Below are 22,641 nucleotides of genomic sequence, written 5' to 3'. Positions count from 1 at the left end.
TAAAATGATTTAATTTTACAAGTACTAAAATACAAGCTTTCAAAACATGTTCAGGAAAGATACACCTTTTACCAGCAAAATAAAGCACGAGGAAATTCTTGAATTCTGTTCTGATGAACAATATTGTTTCTTTCCGATCATATACAGCATAACTATTTTCCACATAAGGTAGACCGCACAAAAAATGTCAATAATTATTGCCCAAATAAAATTTAAAGAATTTATTATTTATTATTTACGTATAGAATTTGAACTTGAAGCGCATATTTAATAAATTTGCAAGGCTTTAATGAAGTTTTTATCTTTAATTATCCGAAATTTGATTCATTATAAATTTTGGATAATATATATCATTCTATGTTCCGCTATAACAGAGTCATCTACTTCTTGGGCTTATCTCCTCCCTTTTTGGATTTCTCAGCATCGGCCATCTTTTTGCATTTCTCCTTCTCGGCCATCTCTTTGCACTTCTTTTCCTGTTCTTTCTTCTTCTTTTCCTCTGCCTTTTTCTTCTTTTCAGCTTCTTCCTTCTTTTTCGCTTCTGCAGCCATCTTGTTGCATTTCTCCTTCTCAGCCATTTCCTTGCACTTCTTAGCCGTTTCCTGTTCCTTCTTTTTCTTGTCGGCTTCTGCCTTTTTCTTCTCTTCTTCTGCCTTTTTGGCCGCTTCCGCGCACTTCTTCTTTTGTTCCATTTCTGCACACTTTTTCTTTTCAGCTTCTTCTTTCTTCTTTTTATCGGCGTCCTTGCCGCCTTTGCACTTATCTCCGCCACCGGCGGACATGGTAATCTGCTTGGTCAGGCTGCCGAGATCGTCCTGGTTCTTCTTTTCCTCCTTTAACCAACGGTTCTGCTGAAGCTCCAGATCGTTCAGAAATTTGCGTTGCATTGGGTTGGCGAGGGTGGCAGACTCTTGTCCCTGGACATGGATAACTCCGACGGAGCCATCCTCCAGTTTCTTGGGAGAATCATTGCGGCGTCCAAGGCGTTGGTCTTGGATGCCTACACCAGCGATGGTATCATAACCGAATGCACTGCGTTGACAAAAATACTCACCTGCATTCTTGAAATTGGCCAAATGATAAGAACGAACCAAGAAGTTGGGACGCACGACGTGGCTGCAAAGACAGTCCTTTGTGCGTCGTCCAAGAATTACAACCGATTGCTTAAACATTTTGTTTAGGAAAAAATTTGTTGTCCGAAAAGAAAGACAAAAATTTGGAAGAGAAAATGTTGAAGAAAAATTTTTGAAAGAAATTTTAACTAATAATTCAGGAGGAAAACGTGTGTTCAGCTCCGAGGGAAGTCGAATACTGATTTTAACAAACGATTCAATTGTACAAGTAAACTTTTATAGCCCGGATGGGGCAATATGGGTATTTCAATTTTAGCCACAAGTTTGCCATGAAATGAACTTCAGTTCCAACCAAATTAGGATCAAAGCCAACTTGATCGAGTCATAACTATATATCTGTCCGTTTGTCCGTTTCTAAGCAGTCTCAGTCTTTCAGCCATCTAAATAAATCTATTTGCAAATAGTCTTCTTTATATTATATATGCTATATATTAACTTATTAACTTATTATATTAACTTATTATTATATATGCTATATATTAACTTACTTGAAGATAAGTTAATTTCTGTGGTTTAAGTTTTTTCAAAATTGAAATACTTTATAATATATCTGCGATCCGTTAATGTATAAGAATATGTAAAGGTTTAATTGTTAAACTATTAGTAAAAAATAACTGTAAATGTAATAACAATTTAAATTGATTTTTACAATCAGTAAATATTAATAAATATTTTAAATTAATAAACAACAACAAAATTGTTCGTGAGTTTTGGGTATTTTTACATTTGTGGCTTTGATTTATTCAAAAAGTTATCATATAAAGTAATCACAATATTTTACATATTTTTAAGGGCCAAATTCATTTTGGGATTTGCCATTAAAATCCTAATAAATTAATAACGAAATATTAAAATATTTTTTTTTTATATTTTCGAAATAACTAAGCTAACTTCTCTACGCCGAAGTTTATATACCCTTGCAGATTGAACTTCGATCATCAGGAATTAATACAATATAAATTATAAATATATATTGTAAAATCATAATAAAATAGTGCCTAATTGCATTTCATTCACCTATATTGCATATTATATACATATATATTTACAGTTTTATAGTCGGATTTTTTTATATTTTCTTGTATATCTGATGATCGTTTGTATAGCAGTTATATGATATAGTCGTTCTATTTTTATAATAATAAATCCGAAATACTAGAATAACACAAAATGGCTATATCTACAATTATATAAAAATCTATTGAAAACTGAAAAAGTTATAATTTGTAATTGTATTATTTTCTCGATCGTTTCTATGGCAGCTGTATGATATAGTCGTCCGATCCTGCCCGTTCCGACATACATATACTACTTGGTCGGAGATGACTCCTTCACTTTGCAAACTTCTGACTGAAATTATAATACCCTTCAAGGATATAATAAAGTTTGTAGATTTATAAATCTAACAAATACCAAGATTATTTATTATTTATGTTTGTTTTTAACATGTTTATAGATTAGTTGCAAAACTATTCTTCCAACTTTATCCATTTTTAGTAATGGAGAATTCAATCAAATTTTTTTAATACTCTACAAGGCCACCTCATATATACATATAAGATCCTTTGGATCTTTTAAATTCTGAATAATCTGATAAACCTATCTAAAGGGAGGGGGACTTTAAGAAATTAAAACCATAAATTATGTAATATAACTTTAAGATAATCTTTTATTCTTCTTCATCTCCATCATTCTTGGATTTATCTTCGCCCTTTTTGCTTTCCTCTGAGCCCTTGCATTTAGCTTCTTCTTTCTTCTTTGCTTCCTTTTCGGCCAATTTTGCGCATTCCTCCTTTTCCTCCAATTTCTTACACCGCTCTTCTCTTTTCTTCTTTTCCTCTTCCGCTTTCTTCCTTTCCGCTTCTTTCTTCTTTGCTTCCTTTTCCTTCAATTTCTTACACATCTCTTCTTTTTTCTTCTTTTCCTCTTTCTTTTTCTTCCTTTCCTCTTCTTTCTTCTTTGCTTCCTCTTCGGCCAATTTTGCACATAGCTTCTTTTCCGCCAATTTCTCACACAGCTCTTCTTGTTTCTTCTCTTCCTCTATCTTTTTCTTCCTTTCCGCTTCTTTCTTTTTCGCTTCTTTTTCGGCCATTTTGGCGCACATCTGCTTATCCGCCAATGCCTCACACTGCTTTTTCAATTCTTTTTTCTTATTTTCCTCTTCCTCTTTCTTCCTTTCCGCCTCTTTCTTTTTTGCATCTTCTTTGGCCATTTTGGCGCACATTTTCCGATTCGCCAATTCCTGACACTGCTTTTGCATTTCTTTCCTCTTCTCTTCCTCTTTCCTTTCCGCTTCTTTCCTTTTTGCTTCTTCGGCCATTTCTTTGCACTTCTTTTTCATTTCTTTCTTTTCCTTTTCCTCTTTTTTCTTTCTGGCTGCTTCCTTGCGTTTCTCCCTTGCGGCCAATTTTACGCAGTCTTTCTTCAGTTGATCGTTAGCGCATTTATCCTTGGCTGCCAATTCGACGCATTTCCATTTCAGTTTGGCCCTTTCAGCTTTTTTCTTTCGCTCCATTTCTTTGCACATCTTTTCCTTATCTGCGTCACTACTCCCATTAGACATGGTAATACGTTTTCCGAGATCGTCCTGGTTCTTCTTTTCCTCCTTTAACAAGCGAGTCTGCTGAAGCTTCAGATCGTTCAGGAATCTGCGTTGCATCGGATTGACGAGATTGGCAGACTCTTGTCCCTGGACATAGATTACTCCGACGACACCATCCTCCAGTGTTTTGCCTCTTGAATGATCTTGAGTTCCTAAGCCAGAAAACATATTGAAAGCTTATACACATGGTTGAGAATAATACTCACCTTCATTTTTGAAATTGGCCACATGATGCGAACGAACCGAAAAGTTGGGACGCATGACGCGGCTGCGAAGACAGTCTCTCGTGCATTGTCCAAAAACAACAGCAGATTTTTTAAACATTTTCCCCAAATAACAATTAAAAACAAAATTTAGAAAAAAGAAATTTAAAAAAAATTTTGAACAAATTGTTCAGGAGGAACGATCTTGTGTTCAACCCCGAAACAATCGAATTTTGAACTATACTAAACTACTCTTGATTTTATAAGTTAACTGACTTAAGTGTCAAGGTCTGTTGTGATTTAAATAGGACTAGGTCCATATTTCCTTTATTGAAAGAACAATCCACAAGGCAGAAACGAAACATGTTCGCATTTAGGATTGATATCCACACTTCCTATTGACTTCTTCGATCACATATAGGTATTTTCAAGATAAATAAAGGTAAAAGATATGACAAAAATTATAATTTTCTAAAATGTCGGAAACGACTCCTTCAGTGCGTTGCAAGCTTCTGACTGCAAATGTAATACCCTAATAACGTAGCAAAAGTTAGTGTTGAAGTAAGGGTCAGTTTTGAAGCTACCCTAAGAGTAATATTAATATTCGTGAATAATTTATATTAGGCTTTTAATTTTTAAAATAATACAAATTGATGTATCGTTCTCAATTAATATTAAGCAATGGGGTCCTTGGCAATAAAGTAATTAAGTGCATAGCTAGCACAGCTGATTCTAAATAAGATCAGGCCTTCTATAGCATCTATACACATGGTATAATTATTATAGTATTATTATAGTGCGGTAAGTCCGCAGTAAACACACGGTTATCCTTTTTAGTGATCTTCTTCTTAATTATCCAGATGTAGGGAATCGCAATCAATATCACTATCACTTCACTTTGACTACATGTAATCAGTAAGAAGGCCATGTACACACTGAGTTACCTGCTACGGCTGAGCCTCTATTTATAGTTGCCGAGTAAAGAGAACAGAGCAAGTGGGAGCGAGAGCGAGAGCAAGGGAGAAAGAGATAACTCTAGAGAAATGCAGAGAGAGTAAAGCGAAAGTGTTATCGGGACAGATACTTAGAGGGAGCTAGACATACCGAAAGGAAAAGAAGCAGAGCAAGAGAGAGAGAGAGAGAGAGAGAGAGAGAGAGAGCGGGAGAAAGCTGTCCACGGCAATTACTATATTATATTAATATAGGAACGAAAGCCAACTTTAGCACGCTGAGGTTTGTATATACCTCTATAATACCTATATCATATTATTGTTCGATCTGGTCTGATCCGATCAAGAATATATATACTTTTGAAAACGAATTATTGATTGAGTGATACGACTTTAAAATAGTATTATTCAAATTTCATTAACAAATTAATTATTATCATATGATTATGATATGAATAAATTTCGTATAAAAAACTAACAGCTTGTCTTTGGAGCTGACTTATTAATATTTTTATACCCTTGCAGGGTATTATAATTTCAGTCAGAAGTTTGCAACGCAGTGAAGGAGGCACCTCCGACTATATAAAGTATATATATTCTTGATCAGGATCAACAGCCAAGTCGATCTAGCCATGTCCGTCTGTCCGTCTGTCCGTCTGTCCGTCTGTCCGTTTCTACGCAAACTAGTCTCTCAGTTTTGAAGCTATCTGAATGAAACTTTGCAGTTAGTCTTCTATATACTCTCACTCGTATATATGTCGGAACGGGCCGGATCGGACGACTATATCATATAGCTGTCATAGGAATGATCGGAAAAGTTTTACAAAAAAAATTATAAAATTTTTAGTTTTCAACAGAATTTGATCAAATTTGAGATATAGACATTTCATATTATTCTACAATTTTGTGTAAAATTTTATGAAAATCGGACGACTATATCATATAGCTCCCATAGGAACGATCGAGAAATTTGAGAGGAATGAGAATGGCGGTGGCTGTTGTCGGAAGACTGACAATCGCGGTGGCGATAACATTTTTAGTTTTCAACAGAATTTAATCAAATTTGTAATATAGCCATTTCATATTCTAAAATTTTGTGTAAAATTTTATGAAAATCGGATTACTATATCATATAGCTCCCATAGGAACGATTGAGAAATTAATACAATTAAATGTATAACTTTTTTAGTTTTCAGCTGATTTTCATCAAATTTGAGGTATAGCCATTTTATATAAGTCTTAAATTTTGTGGCAAATTTCATAAAAATCGGACGACTATATCATATAGGTGCCATACAAACGATCGCTTGATGTAGAGGAAAAATGCAAATCTGTGAATGTAAAACTGCAAATATAATATGTATTGGTGAATGAAATGAAAGGAGGTATTACTTCATTGTTTTTTAACACAAATATATATAATTTATATTGTATGGATTCCTATTCATAGAAGTTCTATCTGCAAGGGTATATAAACTTCGGCGTGCGGAAGTTAGCTTCCTTTCTTGTTAGAATTGATGATTTTTTTTTTATTCTCAATTTATTTCCCTAATTAATTCCTAATATGAAAAATTTTCCACCTACCACAGCTATGACTCACGACTTCTCTTTGGTTTCCAGCTCGAAATTTGGAGCCCAGTTCTATTTTTTTTTAAATATAATCCCAAAATGCCATGACCCTCCTGTCATTCAACTTCTAGGTCCAGGCGAGCAGGTTTCTAAAAGTTCAGTATTCAACTGCTTTCAGCACTGAAAACATCTAACGTTCCAAATTATTACTTCCAAGGCCTCTTCTAAATTTCTAATTTTAAATTTTTCTTAATTTTTCTTGAGTTTTGGAAACAAATTTATCTAAACAAAATGTTTAAGCAATCCGCTCTTGTTTTTGGACGATGCGCTCAGGACTGCCTTCGTACCCGAGTCATGCGTCCACGCTTCTTGGTTCGTTCTCATCATTTGGCCAATTTCAAGAATGCAGGTGAGTATTTTTGTCAACGCAGTGCATTCGGTTATGATACCATTGCTGGTGTAGGCATCCAAGACCAACGCCTTGGACGCCGCAATGATTCTCCCAAGAAACTGGAGGATGGCTCTGTCGGTGTTATCCATGTCCAGGGACAAGAGTCTGCCACCCTCGCCAATCCTATGCAACGCAGATTCCTGAACGATCTGGAGCTTCAGCAGAACCGTTGGTTAAAGGAGGAAAAGAAGAACCAGGACGATGTCGGCAGCCTGACCAAGCAGATTACCATGTCCGCCGGTGGCGGAGATAAGTGCAAAGGCGGCAAGGACGCCGATAAAAAGAAGAAAGAAGAAGCTGAAAAGAAAAAGTGTGCAGAAATGGAACAAAAGAAGAAGTGCGCGGAAGCGGCCAAAAAGGCAGAAGAAGAGAAGAAAAAGGCAGAAGCCGACAAGAAAAAGAAGGAACAGGAACAGGCTAAGAAGTGCAAGGAAATGGCTGAGAAGGAGAAATGCAACAAGATGGCCGCAGAAGCAAAAAAGAAAGAAGCTGAAAAGAAGAAGAAAGAACAGGCTAAGAAGTGCAAAGAGATGGCCGAGAAGGAGAAATGCAAAAAGATGGCCGAGGCTGAGAAATGCAAAAAGGGAGGTGATAAGTCCAAGAAGTAGATGATCCTTTTCAGCGGAATATGAAATTATATTTTATCCAAAATTTATAATGAATTGAATTTCGGACAATTAAAAATTCTAATTATAATTAATCTGTGAAATTTTAATAAATTGGCGATCATAAATAAAATTCTATATGCATATAAATAACAAAATGATAGATATTTAAATAAAAATAATTTAAATTTTTTTTTTGTAATTAAGCCGGATATGAGCGTTTAGAAACAGTTTTACAGTTTCATTGCTATTTTTTATATTTTACATCCGACCAGATTTCAAGGGAGCTTTCTGATGCTTTCTTTTTAGTTGGTAGAATTACCTTCCCTGGACAACTATTCTTCCCAGAACTGAATGAATCAGGAGTAAAGGCAATTTTAAAATATGTATTTATATTGGCAAACTAAAAATAAACCTTAAATAAATAACAATGGATTTCTTAAAATTTGGCCATTAGTATATTTGGAAAAAATAGATTTTCAATTCCGCTTTTACTTGAATAGATCTTGCACATCTCTATCTTGGAGACTTCTTCAGCGACAACCTTTTCACATTCACTTTTCCATATCTTCTTCATCCTTTGTTTTTTTTTTCCCATATTTTTTATTTTGTTTGTCAGTTTATTTTTTCGGCCAATTGATTTTTTGCGACATATTTACGATTCTTATATATTTGGGGATTATTCATTCATTTATATTAAGTTTTAATCTATTGCATTAGACTGTAATCAAATTACATTTATTTTCTTGGTCCTTCTTGTATTTTTCTAAAATATTTTTCAATTTTTTTTCGGCCTTGCCTTGCTTTATATAATTTTCATTGTTAAGCTTCTTTTCAGATTCTTTAAATTATAAAAATTGCATTTACCTGGCTTTGTTTTTGCCGTTTTTATTATTGCCAGATTTCTTTTTCGCATCGGCCAACTTTTTACACTTCGCCTTCATTGCGATCTGCTTGCACCTTATAATCATTTTTATCTTTTTCTCTGTTTCTGCTAATTCTTGGCATTTTTCTTTCTCCTCTAATTCCTTAGACTTTTTTTTCAGTTCTTCTTTTCCCTTTCCTTCTTTCTTGTTCCCTGTCTTGCCCATTTCTTTGTCTTTATCATTTTTTTCTTTGCCCGAATCTTTCTTGTCTCCGTCCTTGCCCGAATCTATCTTCTTATCTCCTTTTTTGCCGGAATCTTTCTTGGCCTTCTCCTCTTTGGCCATATTGTCGCATTTTTCCTTTTGTGCCAATTCATCGCACTTTTTCTTAGCTTCGGCTTCTTTCTTGGCAGCATCTTCTTTCTTGCCGCCCTTTTTGTTTTTCCCTTCCTTGCCTGAATCTTTATCATCTCCTCCCTTGCCTGAATCTTTAACGTCTCCTTCCTTGCCCGAATCTTTCTTGTCTCCTTTTTTGCCGGAATCCTTCTTGGCCTTCTCCGCTTTGGCCATCTTGTCGCATTTTTCCTTTAAGGCAATTTCTTCACACTTTTTCTTTGCTTCGGCTTCTTTCTTGGCAGCATCTTCTTTGTTGCCAGCACCCTTTTTTTTGTCACCTTCCTTCCCTGAATCTTTACCGTCTACTTCCTTACCCGAATCTTTCTTGTCTCCATCTTTGCCCGAATCTTTCTTGCCTCCTTTTTTGCCCGAATTTTTCTTGTCTCCTTTCTTACCGGAATCTTTCTTAGCCTTCTCCTCTTTTGCCATCTGGTCGCATTTTTCCTTTAAGGCTATTTCTTCACACTTTTTCTTTGCTTCGGCTTCTTTCTTGGCAGCATCTTCTTTGTTGCCGGCACCCTTTTTCTTGCCACCTTCCTTGCCTGAATCTTTACCGTCTACTTCCTTACCCGAATCTTTCTTGCCTCCTTTACCCGAATCTTTCTTGTCTCCATCTTTACCCGAATCTTTCTTCTTGTCTCCTTTCTTCCCTGAATCTTTCTTGGCCTTCTCCTCTTTGGCCATCTTGTCGCATTTTTCCATTAAGGCAATTTCTTCACACTTTTTCTTTGCTTCGGCTTCTTTCTTGGCAGCATCTTCTTTGTTGCCAGCACCCTTTTTCTTGCCACCTTCCTTCCCTGAATCTTTACCGTCTCCTTCCTTTCCCGAATCTTTCTTGCCTCCTTTACCCGAATCTTTCTTGTCTCCATCTTTACCCGAATCTTTCTTCTTGTCTCCTTTCTTCCCTGAATCTTTCTTGGCCTTCTCCTCTTTGGCCATCTTGTCACATTTTTCCATTAAGGCAATTTCTTCACATTTTTTCTTAGCTTCGGCTTCTTTCTTTGCCGCATCTTTCTTGGCGGCGCCTTTTTTCTTGCCTCCTTCTTTACCTGAATCTTTCTTGTCTCCTTCTTCGCCCGAATCTTTCTTGTCTCCTTTACCCGAATCTTTCTTGTCTCCTTTTTTCCCTGAATCTTTTTTAGCCTTCTCCTCTTTTGCCATCTTGTCGCACTTTTCCTTTAAGGCGATTTCTTCACATTTTTTCTTAGCTTCGGCTTCTTTCTTGGCAGCATCTTCTTTCTTGCCGGTACCCTCTTTTTTGCCTCCTTTCCCTGAATCTTTATCGTCTCCATCTTTACCCGAATCTTTCTTGTCTCCATCTTTGCCCGAATCTTTCTTGCCTCCTTTTTTGCCCGAATTTTTCTTGTCTCCTTTCTTACCGGAATCTTTCTTAGCCTTCTCCTCTTTTGCCATCTGGTCGCATTTTTCCTTTAAGGCTATTTCTTCACACTTTTTCTTTGCTTCGGCTTCTTTCTTGGCAGCATCTTCTTTGTTGCCAGCACCCTTTTTCTTGCCACCTTCCTTCCTGAATCTTTACCGTCTCCTTTCTTGCCTGAATCTTTCTTGTCTCCTTCTTTGCCAGAATCTTTCTTGTCTCCATCTTTACCCGAATCTTTCTTCTTGTCTCCTTTCTTCCCTGAATCTTTCTTGGCCTTCTCCTCTTTGGCCATCTTGTCGCATTTTTCCATTAAGGCAATTTCTTCACACTTTTTCTTTGCTTCGGCTTCTTTCTTGGCAGCATCTTCTTTGTTGCCGGCACCCTTTTTCTTGCCTCCTTCCGTGCCTGAATCTTTACCGTCCCCTTTGCCCGAATCTTTCTTGTCTCCTTTGCCAGAATCTTTCTTGTCTTCTTTACTCGAATCTTTCTTGTCTCCTTTCTTTCCTGAATCTTTCTTAGCCTTCTCCTCTTTTGCCATCTTGTCGCATTTTTCTTTTAAGGCTATTTCTTCACACTTTTTCTTTGCTTCGGCTTCTTTCTTGGCAGCATCTTCTTTCTTGCCGGCACCCTTTTTCTTGCCTCCTTTCCCTGAATCTTTACCCGAATCTTTCTTGTCTCCATCTTTGCCCGAATCTTTCTTGCCTCCTTTGCCCGAACCTTTCTTGTCTCCTTTTTTGCCGGAATCCTTCTTGGCCTTCTCCTCTTTGGCCATCTTGTCACATTTTTCCTGTAAGGCCAGTTCTTCACACTTTTTCTTAGCTGCGGCTTCTTTCTTGGCAGCATCTTTTTTCTTGGCAGCATCTTCTTTCTTGGCCTTCTCTTCTTTGGCCATCTTCGCACATTTTTCCTTTAAGGCTATTTCTTCACACTTTTTCTTTGCTTCGGCTTCTTTCTTGGCAGCATCTTTTTTGACCGCATCTTTCTCGCCGGCACCTTTTTTGTTTTCTCCTGTGCCTGAATCTTTACCTTTTCCATCTTCGCCTGAATCTTTCTTCTTGTCTCCGTCCTTGCCCGAATCTTTCTTCTTGTCTCCTTTTTTGCCGGAATCTTTCTTGGCCTTCTCATCTTTGGCCATCTTGTCGCATTTTTCCTTCTGTGCCATTTCATCGCACTTTTTCTTTGCTTCGGCCTCTTTCTTGGCCGCATCTTCTTTTTTGCCGGCACCCTTTTTCTTGCCTCCTTCCTTGCCTGAACCTTTATCGTCTCCTTTCTCGCTCGAATTCTTTTTTTTTCCCGAACCTTCCTTATTGCAAGAATCCTTACCGGATTTATTCCCTCCTGCAGACATGGTTACCTGATTGGTTAGAGTTTCAAGTTCCTCCAGATCCATCTCGTCCTCCTTTAACCAACGAGTCTCCCAGTTTCTTTGTGCCTGTTGAAGCTCCAGATCGTTGAGGTATCTGCGTTCCATCGGATTGATCAGGTCTGCACATTCCTCGTCCTGGACACAGATTTCTCCGATGGAGCTATCCTCCACAGTCGGTTGATCATCGCAAGGGATGGCTACACCAGCAATGGAATCATTATAATGTACATAGGATTACGAGAAATACCAACCTGTATTTCTCAAGTTGGGCAGAGCCTTTAGGTATTCCTGCTTGGATTCGAAATTACCAGCGAATTTCTCCTGGAGGATGGCCAAATGGTGCCATCGCAGCAGGGAGTTGGGATACATGCAGCGACTGCGAATGCAGTCCCGCGTGCACTTGCCGAGAATTACTGCGGTTTTCTTAAACATTTTGCCACGATATAATTTTTTTGTTGTCCTAAAATAAAAACTGAAATTTGGAACTGGAAATTTCGAAGGGAATTTGGAAGAAAGAATTCAGGAGGTAGGTGTGTGTTCAACCACCAATGCGATCGAACACTGAATTCTAACAGATGTATCCGTCAAGTCATTGAAAGTTGGCTGACATAATTGTCATGGCTGGTTGTGATTTCATTTGCAAGTAGAACAGGCCCCGAATTTTGATTATGGAAGTTAAACAGAAAATCCGAAAAACCAAGGCATCCTTGTAGTAGAAGTAACATATTAAATTATATGTTATCTAACGTCCCTTAATAGGAATTTATTAACAAAATAAATAAAAAAAATAATAATAAAAAACGAAATAAATTAAAAATAGTGAGTAAAATATAAGGGGTTCGCATTTCCCCTAGGTTGAGTAGGTTTACTTCTTGAGCATCTGAATATCAGGATTTTTACGAAAATAAACCTAGATGGTTATGTTTCTGTAAGCATATCCTGAGAACGATTTTATTTTGATAATACAGCCGACATCTTAGTACCAAGAACCGGAATATAATATTTCGAAAATTTTCGATTCCCCTCTCAGAAAATGTTCTAAAAATACGTCAGGTGTTTAAGATATTCTAAACCATAAGTGCAAAAAGTAAATGATTGGTACGATAGCTCACACGTATATCACAGAGACCAACAAAAAAATGTATCAATTTTAAGGATAGATAAAAATTCGGTGCAAAGGATTTATATATTTCCTTCTAGTTAATTTTTGTTTGACCAATATGGATAAATTCTAATTATCCTATTGATACAAACTGCAAGGGAATAAACAAATTTAACACACCGAAGTTAATTTAGTTCCATTTTACTTTTTAAGGTTCAAAATATATATTAAAAAGATAAGCTAAAAGTGACGACCGCACATTCGACTCCAAAAATGTGTGATATAAATATTGTAATGGAAATTAAAATAATAAATATATAATACAATATAATATATATATTCTAAAATTTTCATATTGTAAACATTGGATTATATAATAGTAATACATATATTATATTTTATAATTATATATAAAATAAATAGCTGCTAAATCGGTTTATTTTCTTCAGAATATATATGGAATATTCATTGAGATTATTATTATTTATTAGTTGCAATTTCAGGACTTAAGATAAAATGAATAAATTCCTTTTTCCTTAAAGGCCTCGAGAAAATATTTGTCTTTCTAATAATAAAACTTAGATTTATTTAAAAGAAAAAATACACCAAATAATTACTGGTTTTAGAATTAATCATTTTATTACGGTAAAATAAGAATTTTTAGCATTCTTAAAAGAACAAAATATTGTAGGCATTCAAAATCAGGAACAATTTAGGCAACTAGGTACCATCGATCAGAATATTTCGGTGGTATCATATCGAACGCATGATTAATTCCATTCCAGTGTCCAGTTGGTGGAGGATAGAGTGTAGACCAGTCCATATCTTACTGAAGCGCCAGACTGCTATTTCGTATAGCTCTTCGGGGAACCTGAAAATATAGAGAGCTGCGAGATCCATTGGTTAGAGATTCCGGTCTTGACCTACAAACAACCTAAAGTCGCCCTAGTCAGTGTTTTATTAATATTTATTTTAGAACAAACTGTGTGTTGTGGTATAGGCGCTAGAATTATACTATCAAAGTAAAGCCGACGTTGATTTGTGACACCTTATCAGAGCCCCGGGGTGGTATAAAATTTTAATTGACGCTGAATAATTCCACACATTTTTATTTTTACTATGTCGCGCGAAATGGAGCTAATCTATAGACTATACTAGACTAGCTGGGCTTCAATCACCTCGATATGACATTCAAACAGGTCTCTGATAATAGCACAATGTGAATTTCCATTGTGTTTTGCACCCAAAACTTAGCTAAAGAAATGGGTTCACTATGATTGGGCACTATGACTATTGAATGTGGAGTATGAAAAACATATACTTTACATATTTTAGCTTAGATTGGTACAGGGATAATCTTCTATGAAATATAAAATAAGAATGAAACTAAGCGTCATATATCTAATGAAAAATTGATATAATGGTTCTGTTGAAACATTAAGCAGTGGAAAGTACGTCAATTGGGTTCAGTTCAGTCACCCGTATATGATGTCCAGGCAAAACTTACACGGAGCTGACTGAAAAATTGCGATATGCTAAAGTGATCCCTTTCACAGTCTTCATCATCAGTTTTCTTAGTTAGCTCCTTAAGATGCTTCATTTTCTTGGCACACTCCTCAGATCCGCCAAGGATTGTGATCTTCTTGCTGTTCTGCTTCTCTTTCATAAGCTCGCGTGGCGATTTTTTCGGCGATAAGCAAGAGGGGGAGCCACCCTTAATTTCCGTAAGATCCTCTGTTTTCTTGGCAAAGAGCATCACATCCGCTTCCTGCAGGATCACCTCATGGTTGGGCTTAAGCTCTTGATTCTCCCCCATAATCAAGGTTTGTACAGGACTTTCCTGCCTAAAGTCCTTCGCTTCATTTGGGAAGCAACTTGGCGGAATTTCGACAGTACAGCTAGAGCTTAATTGTCGTCGAACCGTGTAGGTGGACATTTGACGCTTGCCATCATTCTTACCCCGGCCGCCCAGGATCTTCTCAAAAAGTTTCTGAATGAGACTCTTCTCTCCTGGCGGTCGTGAATCCGACCCTAAACCAGGAATTTTCTCCGCTGACAATGGCATCTTCTCCGCTGGCGACGGTTTCTTGGCCGGTGACGGCGGCATCTTTGCCGCTGACGTCGGATTCTCCGTCGCTGGAGACGGCATCTCCTTCGCTGGAGATGGCACCTCCCTCGCTGGAATCTCAGCCGAATCTTTGTCTAGCAACTTCATGGCCAGCTCGCCTTGTTCCAATTGTGGTTTTTCCTTCTTCGCTGGCTTTTCCTTGGTTTTGCTTTCCTCCCTTGATGGGGGTGTCGGCACCGTTCTGTGATCCTTTTTGACATCTGAACCTTCTGGATCGGGATTCATGTCTTCGCTTTCCTCCAGCTCAGCCGCTTGCAGTGGTACAGGAGATGGTACCTCTTCGGATAATGGATCGTAGAGATCATTAGGTAACAATGATGTGGTTTCTGTCTGGCTTTTGTCACTCTGTTCGGTATCTTGCAGAATACTATTGATTTCATCGGTAGAGGACATATTCTCTTGATCTATTTCTCTTGATTCTATTTCGCTAGAATCTGATTCATTGGAAGCTTTAACAAAGGACGAAGCCGTTTCGGCTAAATTTAAATTTGTTGATTCAAATGTCATATCCGTTTTGCTATCCTCCATATCAACTGAGCTGCTTATAATTGGATCCTTTTGTTCAACATTGATTGATTCCTCAAAATCCATTATTTCTGAGAAATAATCATCGGCTTCTTTTTCCGCTCGGATTTGATCAAGCTTTTCATCATTATTAGGGGCAGCTTCGTCCTTGTTGAGAGATCCCGATCCAGACGTGCCCAGGACATCTGCTTGACTCATCTCTGTGAAGTAATCGTCGGGTTTTTTTTCCGCACGGATTTGATCAAGCTTATCATCATCTTTTGGGGTAGCATCGTCCTTGTTGAGAGTTCCCGATCCAGACGTGCCCAGGACATCTCCTTGACTCATCTCTGTGAAGTAATCGTCGGCTTTTTTTTTCGCACGGATTTGATCAAGCTTATCATCATCTTTTGGGGCAGCATCTTCGTTGTTCACAGATCCCGATGCAGACGTGCCCAGGACATCTGCTTGACTCATCTCTGTGAAGTAATCGTCGGCTTTTTTTTCCGCACGGATTTGATCAAGCTTTTCATCATCTTTTGGGGTAGCATCGTCCTTGTTGAGAGATCCCGATCCAGACGTGCCCAGGACATCTGCTTGACTCATCTCTGTGAAGTAATCGTCGGCTTTTTTTTCCGCACGGATTTGATCAAGCTTTTCATCATCTTTTGGGGTAGCATCGTCCTTGTTGAGAGATCCCGATCCAGACGTGCCCAGGACATCTGCTTGACTCATCTCTGTGAAGTAATCGTCAGCTTTTTTTTCCGCTCGAATTTGATCAAACTTTTCATCATTATTTGGGGCATCATCATCAGCGTTAAGAGACATACCCTTTATGGATTCAGACATAGTCCTGCCATCTAAGTTTTCGCCATCTTCCGCCCTTTTAAGATAATCACTGTAATCGTCCTCAAACATTGCAACTATTTCCTCGGTGGTTTTGCTGGAAGGCTTCTCTTGGTCTTTGTCCAGCAAATCTATGGATGATTGGAGTTTGTTGTCATCATCTGCCTTCGAGTCGGATTTAAAGTCAAACGATGAGATCTCCTCAGTGCTTTTTTGAGAGTCGTCAGTAGAAGATCCCGTAATTTCGGCTTCTGACTTTCCTACTGCAGCTGGCTGGCTGAGGATAAGCTGTACGGGGGTTTGAGAGGCTGCTGAGGTATCCTTATCAGAGTCCGGTAAATCTTTCTTCGATTCCTTAAACTCTGTGGGTGCATCAGGGTTGCCAATTATTTTCAGTGGCAATGTTCCTTCAGGGTCGAAAGACAAAGTCGGTTTAGGGGACGGTGATATGGGCCCTGCAATGTCCTTATTCTTGAGAACCGTGACATTATCTTTTTTCTCTATAGGCATCATAGGTTTTTCATCCTTTTTATCCTTGCTTGATTGATTCACCGCCTCTTGATTTACTGGGAAGGTACCACCAGGGCTAGTTTTAGATACAACTGGATTAGAGGGGGCTGATTCTTTTCCTGCAGCATCTTTCTTCTCAATATGACTATGCTTACGCTTTTCTTCCTTTTTATAACTAGGGGGTTTAGGCTTTAAATCTATGTCTAGTGGATAGTCACCTTCATGGCTACTTCTACTATTTGCCAATGAGAGAGGATCAAAGGGGGTTGATACTTTTTCTACAGTATCTTTGCTCTTAAAATCAGTCTTATTATCTTTATTTACTTTTGGGATCTCAGGATTTGTATCCTTTTTATCGTTCGGAGCTTTAAGTTTTGCCTCTATTTTCAATGGCAGGGTAGCTCCCGGCTGACTCTTATTAGTTGTAGACGAAATAGCTTCTACAGTATCCTTTTTCTTGAAAACAGCCTCAGGATTTGTATCCTTTTTATCGTTCGGAGCTTTAGGTTTTGCCTCTATTTTCAATGGCAGGGTAGCTCCCGGCTGACTCTTATTAATTGTAGACGAAATAGTTTCTACAGCATCCTTTTTCTTGAAAGAAGCCTCATTATCTTTAATCACTATATTCCGCATAGGCTTTTCGTTCTTTTCATCTCTAATACTCTTATCAGTTTTGTTTCCGAAAACCCACTTATTATCTTTCATTACCATATTGTGCAAACGATTTTTATCCTTTTCAAATTGGAGGCTACTCTTTTCAGTTGTGGGAGCTCCTGCGGTATCCTTTATCTTGAAAACCGACTCATTATCATTTATTACTATAGTCTGCATAGGCATTTCATTCTTTTTATCATTGGGACTACTCTTAGCAGTTTTGAAAGAACTAGGTTCGGCGGCATTCTTGTTTCCAAAAACCCACTTGTTATCTTTCATCACCATATTCTGCAATCGATTTCTATCGTTGTCATCTTTGGAAACTGAAGAATTTTTCACATCGCTTGAGGCACGAACTTGATTTTCGTTGTTCAGTCCGAAAGCAGCATTTTCCGCCATATATAAACGCTTGAATTTGTCGACCCATTGATCAATTACCGCATTATCCACAACATTTTCTTTGATTGTATCTGCTTTTGAAGGCCTTTTTTGCTCCTTATCCGTTCCAAAAACATGACCAAATTCACTGCCATAACCGTCATTGGCCTTGCTGTAGATTGTCAAGTCGACCTTAGCTTCTTGCTCAGCGATCTTGCCTTCCCTAGGAAAACCAAAACTAGAGGCCTGAGACCACCCAGAATCGACTGCCGTTGTTTCTGTCCAAGAGCTTTGTTCTGAGTTGTCTGCCGAAGGGCTAGATTGTAAATTCGATTTCCTTTCCTCCGGTTTAACCTTAAGGTCCAAAGACGCAACTGATCCAGGTGCCATATACTTGGGCTTGGAATCATCTCCACTGGCTTCGGGTATGGGTGAAATCTGAGGCTCTATATCTAACCTGGTTTCCGTATTAGGGTCGTTTGGTTCAACAGAAGAGTCATGGGATGTCAGCTTTGATGTGACTATAGAAGGCGCTTGATATCTGGAATTCGTATATTCATTTACGGCCATCGACGGATAGTTCAGATCACATTCAATGGAAATGAAAGGAGAATCAATAGACTCATCTAATCCAGTCGTTGTTGAAGATGGGATTTGGTCATTCATTAAGTTGACTACGGGCGGGGGTATTAACTCATTTGATGAGGAATCGTACGATTTCGCTTCAGATTCTGTTGGAAACGGGGCTAAGGACTTGAGGAACCTAACAAAATTTCCCAGAAATTCTTACCTATGCTGGGGTCTACAACATTTGTCGCCTCATAGTCAAAAGTCTCAGAGTCTGAGGTGCAAATGATAGGGTGCGGATTGGGCGGCTTTATCTCCAAGGGCGCGGGTTGAACGCGATTCGGCTGAACCTCCATGGGTATCTCCGGTCTAACCTCAAAAGGCAACTCTGTTCGCTTCTCCGCAGGTTTATCCTTAGGATCGGGAGGTGAAGCTGTCGCCTCCGTACCGTCAGAGTTCTTGCCCAACTGACCCTGACCCAGCTGAATGGTCTTCATCGGAGGCAGTTGATCTTTACCATTCTTATCGCCGGGACCATCGGAGCTAATGTGCCTCCAGCCCTGATGCTGCAATATGGTCAGCGGTGGACACATTACGTATGGACTTTGGTTTACGCGCAGGAAACGAAGACAGTAGGTTGCCCGACGACAGGCCGCGATACTTTCGAGTACGATGCCAGCCATCTTAGCTCTGCTGTGACGAGGAGGAGCCCGCGAAACAATAAATTTGGTTTATTGGTGAAACTGTCAGTCGAAAAATTTAGATTTTGAGCATGGCCAAGACTGTAGTCCGTTGATTAGTGCTGGGAAGTTAACTAAGTTTTCGAGACAATATATATTTGTTAAGGGGGGGAATTCAAAATTTAACAGGATTGTTGGTGTTCCTGGGCTGCACATGGATCATCACCTTGATGGCGCCACCCAGTCCCTTTCGCGATGTTTCAAAGGCCTTGTCCGTATCCTTGATGTCAAAGTGATGGGTAACCAGTCGTTTTACATTCACCTTTCCAGAGGCCACCAAGGCAAGGGCAGAAGCGTAGCTATGGGGATAATATTATTATTTTATTATTATTAATTAAAAAAACATATTTCCTTCCTTACTCATTGCAGTAGCGAAATACTCCTCGGACATCCACTTCGCGGGCCAGGGCATTAATCAGAGGTATCTTGACTTCAGCGGCTCCCATGCCCACCACCACCACAACTCCACCGGAACGCGTGGCCTTTAAGGAGTGTACAAAGTTAATTGATCAGTTCGAGGGTTCCCTAGAGATTCACTCACAAAGATGGCCAATCGGGCACTGCTCTCTGCACCACAGCAATCGATCGACTTGTCTGGCTCACTGCTCATAGTCTTGTGGACAAGCTTGGCTGTCTCCTCAGCGGTTTGGTCACGTTTCAGCAGGAGTGTGTGGGTGGCACCCAGCTCCTTGGCCACATCCAAGCGCTGCTGAAGCAGGTCTGTAATCAGAATCTCAGAGGCACCCATGGATTGTGCGGCCTACAAATAAAAGTATTATTATTATCTATTATGAAGTATGATTATCATAACTCACCAGCAGAGTAACCAGACCAATGGGTCCCGCTCCCAGGATGAGTACCTTGGAACCTAAACCAACACCCGCTCGCCGGCAGGCATGGACTCCCACTGACAGAGGCTCTAGCAAGGCACCCTCCTCCATGGAGACATGATCGGGGAGCTTGAAACAAAAGTCTGCCGGATGCTTATAGTAACGGGTGAGGTTACCGTCGTAAGGGGGCGTGGCGCAGAAGACCATGCCGGCACACAGATTGTATTGGCCACCCTTGCAATGGTCACAGTAGCGGCACGGTACTCCCGGCTCGATAGCCACACGATCCCCCACCTTCAGATTCTTCACCTTCTTGCCCAACTTGGCCACCACACCGGCGGACTCGTGACCAATCACCATGGGTTTGGTGAGCACAAAATCACCAATACGTCCATGCTGCAAGTAGTGGACATCAGAACCACAAATGCCGACACTGTCCATAGCCAGGAGAACCTCTAAACGTAAGGAAATGTAAAAGAAGTTTTTAATTTAATCAGCTTATAGTAAGTATTTAAAAATATAATCTGATTAGGGTACTAAAACATACATATTTTCACCTTTAGGTAACAAATGTATGTTGTTGTATGTTGTTGCTTTCATTGCCTATCAGTAAATGATTTTTAGGTCATGTAAAATTTGACCTTGAAACGTTTTATATGAGGCACTAAGTTAATAATTTGATAAGAAAATTCATAAAACTAGTGCAACATTATCTTAAGGTTATTGAACAAAAAAAGATAAACAATAAAAATGTATAATAAATTGTTAAGTAGCACATACTTACGTGATTTTAAAATTGGTATTAAATTATTTGCAACTCAAAAAAATCATCTCTTATTAACAAAATCACATTTTAAAGTGCACTTTAAATATATTTAAATTCTTTCTTACCATCATCAGCTATTTCCGGTATAGGACGTTGTTCCTACAAAATTTGTGTTACTGAATAATAACTGGTGCCAAAAAAATCCTTTTTCTACTTACCAAACGCATATCCTCAATGCCATATAGCACTGCTGTCAGATTATCCTTGGCCATTTTATTTAATTTCTTTTATTTTTAAGACCGCCAAAGAACCGCTCGCTCGGAAAGCCGAGTTGTAACTGATTCGAACATATCAAACTATCAAGTACGAAGACCTATAAGTTCTCCGTTATCAGTCAATAGCACTTGGGTGGGGTAGTGTTGTGCACATGTGACGTAGGAGTCAGGAATAGTGATAAGTATTTAGTAGACAACACACCTCCGCCTTCACTTGTTATCACTTCACTTGTTATCATTTCACTAAAACACAGCTGTTAGGCTGTCCCGATCCGTTTGTTTACATTTATATTCTAGGTTATTTAATGGAAAGAGATTATAAAGCGTTTACTTAGTCAAGTATATAACTTTAGATGCAATTAAATATAATTATTTCAATAAATGTTCGATTCATAATTTTAATAATGTTATATAGACAATATTGTTTTTTGAAATGTTCTACAAGAATAGGAGTTCCCACGAAAAAACCAAACTTTTCTACCAAAATGTTTGGATATTTTACTATTACGGCATCCTTAATCTTAACATCTCGTATTATTTGACTGTCAAACTATTAAAAATTTTCAGAATTGTTGTTGTTTATAGCACCTTGCAGTGTCCTTAAAGACAGCTTTATTTAAGTACTTAAATAAATAAATGTATAAGTATTTCTATACATAACTAACTAGCTAAAATACTAGCCTTATTGCTCAACTCCATTATGTTAATCCAAAGCATTAACTAAGTTAATTTATACCCTCACATTCAATAAGTTTAAATTGCTATCTATTGTATTTATGTTATAATCAAATTTAGACAAACGGATTCCTTGGTCGGACACATCCTTAGGGGTATGAAAGGTAGATCACAACATCCCGCTAATGTGCTTCCATGCCAGGCGTGTACTTTAGTACAAATAGGGGATGTCCTCAATGTGTCATTGCGGACATTTAACAGAACATCAAAAGTGGTTGCGCCATAAATAAGCAGACCCTAGCTTTGACCCCACAACTAGTTCGCTTCCAGCCCCCTGCAACCCCAACATCAATCCAACGAACAGCCCCAACCCCCCGAACTCCACTCCAATACCTCCCCTTTGCCGTTAGCTTTCCTGGACCCGAACCATTTGTAATTTTTTGCTTGGACAATAACAACGACAAACAAATTTTAGTCCACTTCTGTTTTATGGCAAATTAATGGAGCGACATGCTGCCCATGTTCGCAATGGAACTTTACTCCATGCACTCGAGCCTAGCAGGTGGCCTGGCCCCAGCTCCCGTACACCCCCGCTACCTCGTAAACACCATCCACTCATCCCCGAAGTTTTTATATCATCCTTTGCTTCACACATGCCGAATAAACATGGTTTATATCCTCACACTTACAAGGGGTATGCAGATTAAGACCTTTAAGAGAATACTGGTCTTCATTTATTTCTTAAAAGGTTTAGAAATATTTAACCAAAATAAAAAGAAATAATTAAAGTGATTCGGGAACATGTTATATGGGACCTTAACCCCTCGTTGTATAGTTACTAGGAAACCTAAAATATCTATTTTCTAAATGTATTAAATATCTAAGTATTTCAAATATCGCACATTTTTAAAAATAGGAAATAAAATTATTTTTTTACCTAAGATAGCTAAATCGACTAAGCTATTAATGGTGATATATTATGGGGTCGGAAATTCCTCCTTCATTGCATTGCTAGCTTCTGACCAAAACTACAATACTTTACCAGGGTATACAAACAAGAAACTTAAAGAAATAGGAATGAAAACGATTAAATAATGTCGATAAATAAAGTAATATATTAAATATATATATTAAATATAAAGTAAAA

The 22,641-nt window shown here is 38.4% G+C and overlaps 5 protein-coding genes across 7 annotated transcripts; 1 reads left to right on the top strand and 4 right to left on the bottom strand.

The window, feature by feature from the left end:
* Positions 1–285: 285 nt before the first annotated feature.
* LOC110177251 (uncharacterized) lies at positions 286–4,865 on the bottom strand. 3 transcript variants are annotated; one of them, XM_086826266.1, is made up of 3 exons: positions 3,942–4,865; positions 2,845–3,887; positions 286–734 (listed from the first exon to the last, which is right to left on the bottom strand). In XM_086826266.1, the coding sequence occupies exons 1-3, from the start codon at positions 4,057–4,059 to the stop codon at positions 381–383; spliced, it is 1,515 nt and encodes a 504-aa protein (XP_086682392.1). In that variant the 5' UTR covers positions 4,060–4,865; the 3' UTR covers positions 286–380. The 3 variants fall into 3 exon arrangements, with proteins under 3 accessions (XP_086682392.1, XP_086682390.1, XP_086682389.1); XM_086826264.1 differs by lacking the exons at positions 2,845–3,887; positions 3,942–4,865 and adding an exon at positions 1,055–1,409 and having other exon boundaries at positions 286–1,000; XM_086826263.1 differs by lacking the exon at positions 286–734 and having other exon boundaries at positions 2,775–3,878; positions 3,942–4,250.
* Positions 4,866–6,477: 1,612 nt separating this feature from the next.
* LOC110177112 (uncharacterized) lies at positions 6,478–7,646 on the top strand. Its single transcript, XM_020943656.2, has 2 exons — positions 6,478–6,866; positions 6,921–7,646. The coding sequence occupies exons 1-2, from the start codon at positions 6,749–6,751 to the stop codon at positions 7,514–7,516; spliced, it is 714 nt and encodes a 237-aa protein (XP_020799315.2). The 5' UTR covers positions 6,478–6,748; the 3' UTR covers positions 7,517–7,646.
* A 239-nt stretch (positions 7,647–7,885) lies between these two features.
* LOC110177110 (uncharacterized) lies at positions 7,886–12,228 on the bottom strand. The gene is made up of 3 exons (XM_020943655.2): positions 11,771–12,228; positions 10,382–11,716; positions 7,886–10,244 (listed from the first exon to the last, which is right to left on the bottom strand). Exons 1-3 carry the CDS (start codon positions 11,949–11,951, stop codon positions 8,377–8,379), a joined length of 3,384 nt encoding a protein of 1,127 aa, XP_020799314.2. The 5' UTR covers positions 11,952–12,228; the 3' UTR covers positions 7,886–8,376.
* Positions 12,229–13,234: 1,006 nt separating this feature from the next.
* On the bottom strand, positions 13,235–18,891 carry LOC110177131 (uncharacterized). The gene is made up of 3 exons (XM_020943701.2): positions 18,432–18,891; positions 14,129–18,372; positions 13,235–13,508 (listed from the first exon to the last, which is right to left on the bottom strand). The coding sequence occupies exons 1-3, from the start codon at positions 18,889–18,891 to the stop codon at positions 13,467–13,469; spliced, it is 4,746 nt and encodes a 1,581-aa protein (XP_020799360.2). The 3' UTR covers positions 13,235–13,466.
* Positions 18,892–19,023: 132 nt separating this feature from the next.
* Sodh1 (Sorbitol dehydrogenase 1) lies at positions 19,024–20,883 on the bottom strand. The gene is made up of 6 exons (XM_020943702.2): positions 20,763–20,883; positions 20,670–20,703; positions 19,764–20,233; positions 19,490–19,708; positions 19,309–19,430; positions 19,024–19,247 (listed from the first exon to the last, which is right to left on the bottom strand). Exons 1-6 carry the CDS (start codon positions 20,814–20,816, stop codon positions 19,064–19,066), a joined length of 1,083 nt encoding a protein of 360 aa, XP_020799361.2. The 5' UTR covers positions 20,817–20,883; the 3' UTR covers positions 19,024–19,063.
* Positions 20,884–22,641: the final 1,758 nt, after the last annotated feature.

This window comes from Drosophila serrata, unplaced genomic scaffold (genome assembly GCF_035046125.1).
Source record: "Drosophila serrata isolate PLE 108 unplaced genomic scaffold, ASM3504612v1 contig_156, whole genome shotgun sequence".
Classification (NCBI taxonomy): domain Eukaryota; kingdom Metazoa; phylum Arthropoda; class Insecta; order Diptera; family Drosophilidae; genus Drosophila; species Drosophila serrata.
Note: the sequence above shows the minus strand (reverse complement) of the source record. Positions and strands in the feature narration are given on the sequence as shown.

What these genes read in the sequence shown, in the direction of transcription:
- LOC110177251 (XM_086826266.1), bottom strand. Translation starts at nt 4,059, where the DNA reads ATGTTTAAAAAATCTGCTGTTGTTTTTGGACAATGCACGAGAGACTGT. An exon ending in GGCCAATTTCAAAAATGAAG is followed by an intron (nt 3,888 to 3,941) that starts GTGAGTATTATT and finishes TTTCTGGCTTAG; the next exon opens with GAACTCAAGATCATTCAAGA. An exon ending in GCTCAGAGGAAAGCAAAAAG is followed by an intron (nt 735 to 2,844) that starts GGCGAAGATAAA and finishes AAGGACGCCGAT; the next exon opens with AAAAAGAAGAAAGAAGAAGC.
- LOC110177112 (XM_020943656.2), top strand. Translation starts at nt 6,749, where the DNA reads ATGTTTAAGCAATCCGCTCTTGTTTTTGGACGATGCGCTCAGGACTGC. An exon ending in GGCCAATTTCAAGAATGCAG is followed by an intron (nt 6,867 to 6,920) that starts GTGAGTATTTTT and finishes TTGCTGGTGTAG; the next exon opens with GCATCCAAGACCAACGCCTT.
- LOC110177110 (XM_020943655.2), bottom strand. Translation starts at nt 11,951, where the DNA reads ATGTTTAAGAAAACCGCAGTAATTCTCGGCAAGTGCACGCGGGACTGC. An exon ending in GCCCAACTTGAGAAATACAG is followed by an intron (nt 11,717 to 11,770) that starts GTTGGTATTTCT and finishes TTGCTGGTGTAG; the next exon opens with CCATCCCTTGCGATGATCAA. An exon ending in AGACAAGAAGAAAGATTCGG is followed by an intron (nt 10,245 to 10,381) that starts GTAAAGATGGAG and finishes CTGCCAAGAAAG; the next exon opens with AAGCCGAAGCAAAGAAAAAG.
- LOC110177131 (XM_020943701.2), bottom strand. Translation starts at nt 18,891, where the DNA reads ATGGCTGGCATCGTACTCGAAAGTATCGCGGCCTGTCGTCGGGCAACC. An exon ending in TGTTGTAGACCCCAGCATAG is followed by an intron (nt 18,373 to 18,431) that starts GTAAGAATTTCT and finishes CGTTTCCAACAG; the next exon opens with AATCTGAAGCGAAATCGTAC. An exon ending in AATTTTTCAGTCAGCTCCGT is followed by an intron (nt 13,509 to 14,128) that starts GTAAGTTTTGCC and finishes TGGATCTCGCAG; the next exon opens with CTCTCTATATTTTCAGGTTC.
- Sodh1 (XM_020943702.2), bottom strand. Translation starts at nt 20,816, where the DNA reads ATGGCCAAGGATAATCTGACAGCAGTGCTATATGGCATTGAGGATATG. An exon ending in GCATTGAGGATATGCGTTTG is followed by an intron (nt 20,704 to 20,762) that starts GTAAGTAGAAAA and finishes CAAATTTTGTAG; the next exon opens with GAACAACGTCCTATACCGGA. An exon ending in ACCGGAAATAGCTGATGATG is followed by an intron (nt 20,234 to 20,669) that starts GTAAGAAAGAAT and finishes CCTTACGTTTAG; the next exon opens with AGGTTCTCCTGGCTATGGAC.